Source organism: Dendropsophus ebraccatus, chromosome 11 (assembly GCF_027789765.1).
Source record: "Dendropsophus ebraccatus isolate aDenEbr1 chromosome 11, aDenEbr1.pat, whole genome shotgun sequence".
In the NCBI taxonomy this organism is placed as follows: domain Eukaryota; kingdom Metazoa; phylum Chordata; class Amphibia; order Anura; family Hylidae; genus Dendropsophus; species Dendropsophus ebraccatus.
The window spans coordinates 63383480-63392027 of record NC_091464.1 but is presented as its reverse complement, the minus strand read 5'-3'; the positions used below and the strand labels follow the sequence as shown (position 1 = coordinate 63392027).

Below are 8548 nucleotides of genomic sequence, written 5' to 3'. Positions count from 1 at the left end.
GGTCCATTTAGACAGAAAGATTATCTGACAGATTATCTGCCAAAGATTTGAAGCCAAATCCAGAAACAGACTATAAATAGAGATCAGGTCATAAAGGAAAGCCTGAGATTTTTCTCTTTTCCTGGCTTTGGCTTCAAATCTTTGTCAGATAATCTGTCAGATAATCTTTCCGTGTAAATGGACCCTTAATGAGATCCATCCAAGCATAGAGATCCATCCAAGATTTCTTAACAAATAATAACAATAGACAGCTAGGGGATTCCAAACAGTAATATTATAATACATCCTCAAATTGTCTAGTGCAAGATCTAAAAGGATGAAACATGCTTTCTTAACATAAAAATCTATTGGAGGAGATCTACCTTAAAAAAAACAAACAGGAGATGTTACAGTCCTATAACTCATGTATATCTCTGTGTAGGTGAAATAATAATAAACTCCATGGAATTCAGTCTACCATTCCTTCGTGCTCTCCAATCCGGTAATATAAGCGCCTGTGTTCCCATTACGGAGGGCGGACTAGTTGGAAGTATTCTCCACTACTTACCTGAGAACATGGGGCTCATCATAGGTAAGGTACACCGGTAATGCTGAGACTGGATGGGGTTATACGTATACTGTACAGATATTCTTCTCATTGATAGTTGTAGCATTATGAAGCTGATGAGAAAGAAGTATTGTGCCCATAGCAAGTTTTAGCAAGTACCCATGTTCTTTTGCTAGCCTGTAATAACTAGGTTGTTTGTGATTGCTATGAGCTATGTCTGTGGCAGTCCCATATTCTCAAGTCTTATGAAATAGCCAAAGAGGACCAGGCACATCTATACAAGAACAGTCCATTCATCTGTAATTCTCATTATCCAACGTGGAGGCCCTGCAGGAGAGCTATAGATGCTTTCTTCCAAAAACAGCGCCACTCTTTTCCTCAGGCTAGGTGTTAAATTACAACTCTACTTCATTCACTTCGGTTGAACTGAGCTGCAATACTACATACAAACTAAGGACAAGAGTGGCGCTGTTTCTGAAAGAATGCAGCTGTGATTTTCTAATCCAGGATAAGCCCCTGTAACCGTATTGTAATGTTCTCCTCCCCTACATGTTGAATCTCAGATGCCCTCTGCTGGAAGGTTCCAGCTATATTTTCCTGGTTGTACAATGAAGGAGAACTTTCTGAGCAAGAACTGGTCTATAACTTCAACCTTGGTATTGGAGCCATGCTGATAGCCCGTAAGAATGCGGCCCAGAAGATCCTGGCTGAGATTCAGTATAGCGAGGAGGCATGGATTATTGGATCAATACTTCAGCATAATGCAGGTTACATTGTCTCCACGTTTCACTGCTTCTGTAATGTCTGCCCATTATACTTGTGCTTACCCTCTACCCCCACTGATCACAGGAACGGAGGACCCTTAAAGTGACTGTACCACCAGGCCCAGGCTGAAGCACTGGAGGTGGGCCGACCCACCCTTAGTGGGAGGAAACCCTAGCCCCTCTATGATAGGGTTCCATTGATTCTAATGGAGTCACATCATGGAGGGGCTGGGGTTTTCTCCCACTAAGGCGTGGGTCGGCCCGCCTCCAGTGCTTCAGCCTGGGCCTGGTGGTACAGTCACTTTAAGTGAATAGAGTATCAGTGTGTGCCCCATTCACACTCTATAATAGCACTGCACTCAACTATCTTCAGTCCCGTAGAGAGTCAATTCAATTCTCTGTTTCATTCTTGCAATAACTTGTCCACAAATAAGTCTTTGTTCACATTTAGCAAATGCATCAGAAATGTATCCAGAGAGCCTCCAGTTGTTTTATGACTTTACTCCTCAGACCCCTAATCTGCGTCACACCTCAGCCCCTGTCAGTACTGCTGCACAGACCTCCATATAGTGCTAAACACTGGAGCTGCATTTAAAGGGGTTATCCAGTGCTACAAAAACATGGCCACTTTTCCCCACTCTTGTCTCCAGTTCAGGTGTGGTTTGCAATGAAGCTCCATTTACTTCAATGGAACTGAGTTTCAAACCCCACCCAAACTGGAGACAAGAGTGGTGCAAAAGTGGCCATGTTTCTGCAGCACTGGATAACCCTTTAAAGCAGGTCTGGCATAACCAATCAACCCTGGACTTCCCTGTATATCTGTATGTATTTTTAGGTTTTTTTTTAACCTTAGTTTTGTTTCGGATGATAATAAATGTTATACCTCTTTGTAGATTCTCCTCGCGTACAAGTGAGACATTTTCTGGAAACTCTAAAACTTAACAATTTCCAGCTAATGAAAAACGTAATTCTGCACAAAGTTCCTGCAAAGATCTCACAGGTGGCCGTGCTGATATCCACTACAGGTATACGTCATTGTTGTGCATCTTTTTATGTTTTGCTACTTTATCTCATACCATTTTTTTTTTTTTTGCTATTTTTACGCTCTCTACTTATATTTGGGGCATGGAAACATTCATTGTTCACACCCGCAAACAAAACATAAACATGCAGGATACAGACTGGACGCCATAAAGTATCACTATCGTTAAAATTTTTTGCAGAAATAAATAGTCCAGGCGATTTTAAGAAACTTTGTAATTGGGTTTATTAGCTGAAAAATGAATTTTTATCATGAAAAAGCAGTTTGAAGCTCTCCCCCCTGTCTTCATGGTTTCCCTATGGAGGGAGGGAAACAAGGCACCAAAACAGAACAACAAAGAGTTAATTTAGAGCAACATCACCAGGCTCTCTCCTCTGACAGTCACCACTGACCTCTCTGACCTCTGAATAGCACTCTGAATAGCTCCCCCACTGAGTAATCTTTTGTTCTCGGCTCTCTGCTGCCGGAATTTCTCCTCCGTCTCTCCTCTCCCCTCCCCTCTCCATAGCTCAGACAGGATCCGACTGATAAAAAAAAACTGTCGAGATTTCCTGATTCTGAGCAGTGGATGACAGAAAGGAGAGGGGGGGGGGGCTGGGAAAAGGCTTTTTAAATGCAGATATATGCATATTTGGCTAATAAACCCAATTACAAAGTTTCTTCAAATCGCCTGGACGATTGATTTCTGATTTTTTTTTTTTTTTTTTACGACAGTGACTCTATAAGGTCTAATAAAAGGGAACTCCACATAAAGAAAAAATGTTTCTATTAAAAACACATTAAAAGTTATACAGATGTGTCTATATAATGTATTACCGTATCTGTATGGTTCTGCCACACTGGTAGCTGATAGAAATCCAGGAAGTGAAGAAAAATGGCCTCTGTGTCAATTCACATTGTCTCCTGCTCCCACTGCTCTCCCACCTTAGGAGACAAATATTCCATGCCTCTGTCTCACATTGTGTGTGTTTGCTGAGCACAGACTGATGATGCAGACAAGGGGCAGGGCGTGATGTCACAGGAGGCTTGGCTGGATAACCCAATCCTGATTCTCAATCACTGACCGGCCAGAAGCAGCTGCTGCACTGATTTTACTGATTGTGCAAAAGTCTGCAGTGAAATTAGGGCTGTGTTCACACATGTTGAAGTTTCATTGCAGTACTGCAGCATATTTACAAAAATGATGCAAGAAAATGATGCTAAACAGCACAGAGGATCAGAGCCAGCACTGCCGATCCCACCTGGAGAAAAAACAAGACATAAACAGTATATCCCATGTAAGATAGTATTGGATAAACTCCTTATTGTGGGGCTCATCTTCAAAGATAAAAGATGCTTGATTATAATATGTGCGTGGAAATGAGAAGAAAAAAAAAATGCTAAAAGTTCTTTACTTTATTCCAATATCAGCGTTACAGGTAGAGATTAGAACGTGCTGTGTGGGTGGGACCACAATGAAATGATAAACTACTGCAAATAATTCACAATCAAACTGCTGTGTGTGAACACAGCCTAGATATTCTGCAACAGATTTGGGCAGGGAATGGGCAGGGTGGAGGACTGTGATGAACAGCTGAGGAAAAGCATTGCATTCTGGAACCAGCACTGCATTCTGGGAACTGCTCAACCAGAAAGTACAGAAACACAATACAGAACCAAAAAAACCCAAACAAATGGATTTTTGGTAGTTTCAAAACTGGGATAGACAGGTAAGTAATGCTATGTGCTTCTGTAGAAGTTTCATTTTTTTTTAACCTCTACCTGGAGTTGTCCTTTAAAGTCTATGAGTGTGAGGGTGTTCTGATGTATACTGGCAGCATATTCCTAAAATGTGATGTGTATTGAGTCTAACAGGTATGGGTGATAGCATATAGATACAGAAGTGTGCATGAGGTCTATAGAAGAAATAATTCTGCACCTAAGAACTCGATGTGATGATCTTCTGCAGTTCTGAAACAGAATTTCTCATATTTTCCAGCTCCTAAGATGAAGCTCGTGATGGACACTATTATACAGCTGGGCGGGTGTGCAAGATTGTCCCTAATAATCTCTAACAAGAGCGCTGTGGAAGAACTGAAGAAGGCTGCTGGAGCCGGGATCCCCACAAGGGTAAGTCATCTGGCTATATGGCAAAAGGAAATTAAGAACTTAAAGGGATTTATTAGAGGGGGTCCTTCGTTTAGATCAGTGCTTCTCAATTTCAGTCCTCAGGCCTCACCAACAGGTCATGTTTTGAGGATTTCCTTAGTATTTCACAGGTGATATAATTATACTCAGTGCATCAGGTATTAGCACAGGTTTTCTTTGTATGGGAAATCCTCAAAACACGACCTGTTGGTGAGGCCTGAGGACTGGAATTGAGAAGCACTGGTTTAGATCATCCTTTCCTTATGAAGAAGAGTGGTTGCAAGGAGTCTCCTTCTTTTGGAGGACCTCTCCTATCCTGAGTTAGGGTCCTATTACATAAACTGTAAACAAGCGATGATCTGCAAGGATCAAATCCTTTTAACAAATAGGGATTATAAAAAGCGCAGAAGTTTCTGTTCGGCTATGGTATCTGTGTTCTGGTGCTGGTAGTCATGTAGCAGAAAGTTTCATGGCCACCATAATAAAAACTTAATACACCTGTCATTTAGAAAAACTTTTGTCATTTGAAAAGTTTTGACTGATCGGGGTGTGAGGGCTGAGACCCCACACAGAGCGAGTGGGGAAAATGATGCACAATGTGTTTCAGGATTTAAAATTTTAAGTTATTTCCCTTCATACCAGGTTATCGATTATAAAATGTTTGGATGTCACTCAGAATTTGAGAGTACACTGTGCAGAGTGCTGGATGAATTCTCCATTGATCTCGTCTGTCTCGCTGGGTTTGGACGGACATTTTTGGAGCAATTTCCAGTCAGATGGAAAGGTAATGGATGTAGTAAAGCATTAAAGAAGTTATCAGAGATTCAATGGTACTATTATGGTCGATTATAGTCCATTAGTTTTTTTTGTTTTTTTTTAGTTTTTGTTGTTTCCTGTGCAGTACAAAGAGCCATTTTTTATTTTATTTTATGGGTCCATATGAATGAAGCAATACTAAATGCTGTATGTAGTGAGATTTTTAAGGATTATGTACTGTATAATCAATTTTCATTGAATTATTGTGCAGTACAGACAAATATGGTTTAAAAAGTGGTATTATATAAATCAATTGACAAGGTTTTTTTTGGCTTCAAAATGCCAGCCATCCTAAAAGACGGATGTGAAACGCCTAATTACAGATGGTGAATGAACATAGCCATACTATTTTATCAGTGATGGTTACATTTTGTGATGTTTTACGTTTAGGGAAGATCCTAAAGCTGTATTCCTCACTTTTCCCATTAATGAAAACAGACAAATCGCTGGTTATGGGAGCAAAAGTCCACGGCTTCACTGTGTGCTTCATGACTGTAAGTGTGTTATATGTATTTGCTGGTGTACAGAAAGGTGACGTCAGGCCCACAGCAATATACAGACAATGGCCCAGATTTATGTCACAGACGGATAGCAAACAATCACAGCCCAGCTTTTGATTGGTGGTGGTGTGTGTGGTACAGAATTTCACAGCACCTTACCTATCCATGGGTTATTATGCCTTATATTTCATGTCGGCTTTTGGAAGTGGTATGGGGATGAGATGTAATACTACATACAACCTGGGGACAGCGCTATTTTTTGGGGGGGGAAGACAGACACCATATTGTGTCATTCCATGAACACCTGCAGCCATTTCTTTTAGTGCAAAGGCTAAGGGGCCTATTCCACGGAGCGATAATCGGCCTGATTTGGCCGATTATCACTCCGTGGAATAGAGACGATCAGCCGATGATTGTGTCATCGGCTGATCATTTATTTAGGCCCAAACCTAAAATCATCGGTCACCCACCGCGCATCGCTGCGTGGAATAGCGATGCGCAGCGGGCGACCGACGATTCAAGCAGAATACATTACCTAGCAGGGCTTCTCCTCCACTCAGTCTTCATCCCGGTCCCACACGCAGCAGCAGCTTCAGTGCCGCCTGACTGAGCTGTCAGGCCGCTCAGCCAATTACAGTCCAGGACCGCCGCGGCCAGTGACTGGCCGAGCGGTCTGACAACTCAGTCAGGCTGCTCTGGAGTTGATGCTGCGAACGGGACCGGGATGAAGACTGAGCGGAGAAGAAGCCCTGCTGGGTAATGTATGCTGCAAGGACATTGGTAACTATGTCCCCACAACCCTCGTTAAACGTTCATCGGGCCGTGGAATCGGGCTAGCAGATCGGCGCTCGTTTATATTATTGATCGGCCCGTGAAATAGGGCCTTAAGGAAAAACAATAAAAATGGTGAAAGATGATAAAATAGTTACAACCTGTAAGAAGCTTAAAAGAATTTTGTACCCCTTTAGGGTTGAACGGGGAGCAGAGCATAGGCAGCTAACGTACTGCTGCAAATGTTGGATCCCAGACATTTAGCTCCTTGATGCTGCAGTCAATAGGGACCATGGCATCTAAGAGGTTTGACAAAGGAACTACGCATCCTCATCTGCCCATGACTGCTCCTCTGATGCCTTATGTGTATTAGCACCTGACAATCCAATAGAAATAACACAGAATGCATACAAAATATAGTTTTTGGAAAAGGTGGATGACTTACTATTTGTTACCAACAAGATTGCACTTAGCTTTCCCAGGCTCCTGAATTTATGTACTTATATAAACCTAAATGAAGTGTCTTTGATTATATAGGATGGCAGCTCCCCTGGACCCATCATCCTGCAGGAGACGACCGTAGAAGATCCAGAGGTCCCTATGGATGAGCAAATGGAAGAAGCTGAACAGAGGGCAGTAGCCAAAGCTCTACACCTGGTGGCCAGTGGTAGCATCACCTTAGGATCAGATGGCTGCATCTCATGGAAATCAGGGGACTAAACTATGTTGTCTTCGCTTATAGTTTTATCAAAACTGCTTCAAGGAAGAGGTGCTGTTACCCATAGCAACATGGCCATTTGGCCCTAAGTCCAGAGTGGGGTATTTATCAAGCAGTTTTACATTCTTCTGTTGCCCATAACATTAAAGCTGAGCTGTGGTTGGTTGCTATCAGAGCTCATTAATATATGAAAGCTGTGCAGTCATTGGTTGCTATGGCTTAAAAACACTGCTTGCTTGACAAGTTCATATAAAAGGTCTAAGCTGCAATTCCTATAGCAACCAAGTAATTTGGTCTTGAACTGAAGACCTTAGCACTCAGAGACCAGTTGCTATGGAGCTCTGCTTAGCAACCACATATAAACTATGAGCTGTAAAGCAGCATATCCATAGCAACCAGACAAGGCTCTGCTGTTCAGCTCGCTGAAGGTTTATCACGGTATAGTCATGAATTATTAATCAGATTTTTCTTAATACACTTACAGTAACAGCAGATTGTGATGTGATTACATTATATGACTGTGCTATTGTGGCCCGGCCATATAAACAGGCATGTCAATCCCACAGCCCTCTAGTTGTTGTAAAACTACAATTCCCATGCCTAGGCAGCCAAAGCTTTAGACTGAGGGGGAATCTCTGGACCATGTTCAAGGCCAATATCCAGTATGGATAAAACATCCCAATATCGAGTGAAGGACCCTGGGCTGTTTGACCATATACCCTGTTAAGGCAAATATAGACATTTCATAGCTATGCTACTATTCATACACAGGCTAATGTACTGGTATGTACATGAATGCTAGTACATAGTTAAAATAAAAAAACACTAAAAACAAATGCATTTTTTAAATAAATAAACTTTATTGCCTTTAGGTCCTGAAACATTGAATACTATTGACATATTTGGCATAGTTACATTATTATAGCATTGATAAATGATGTATTACCATCATTTTATTATTTACGGTGTACTGATTTATCCTGAATTTGCCAAATAGAAAAAAAAGCTAACAAATGATACCTAGTATGGAGCACTATATATATATATATATATATATATATATATATATATATATATATATATATATATATATATATATCACACACACACACATATATATATATACACACACACACATCGTATTTTCCGGCGTATAGGACGACCCCTAATTTTTAGGCATATTGTCGGGTTCGCCTTATACGCCGGAAAATGTTAATCCCTGCCTGCAGTCAGGCAGGGGTTAACTGCAGCTAAATTAAAAAA

At 41.3% G+C, this 8548-nt stretch overlaps 1 protein-coding gene across 1 annotated transcript; it reads left to right on the top strand.

Moving 5' to 3' along the window:
• The first annotated feature begins 183 nt into the window (after nt 1-183).
• Nucleotides 184-8173, top strand: LOC138767637 (trifunctional purine biosynthetic protein adenosine-3-like). The gene is made up of 7 exons (XM_069945282.1): nt 184-571; nt 1111-1314; nt 2205-2336; nt 4332-4462; nt 5123-5264; nt 5687-5790; nt 7105-8173. The coding sequence occupies exons 1-7, from the start codon at nt 442-444 to the stop codon at nt 7285-7287; spliced, it is 1026 nt and encodes a 341-aa protein (XP_069801383.1). The 5' UTR covers nt 184-441; the 3' UTR covers nt 7288-8173.
• Nucleotides 8174-8548: the final 375 nt, after the last annotated feature.

What these genes read in the sequence shown, in the direction of transcription:
- LOC138767637 (XM_069945282.1), top strand. Translation starts at nt 442, where the DNA reads ATGGAATTCAGTCTACCATTCCTTCGTGCTCTCCAATCCGGTAATATA. An exon ending in AATACTTCAGCATAATGCAG is followed by an intron (nt 1,315 to 2,204) that starts GTTACATTGTCT and finishes ACCTCTTTGTAG; the next exon opens with ATTCTCCTCGCGTACAAGTG. An exon ending in GAGCCGGGATCCCCACAAGG is followed by an intron (nt 4,463 to 5,122) that starts GTAAGTCATCTG and finishes CCTTCATACCAG; the next exon opens with GTTATCGATTATAAAATGTT.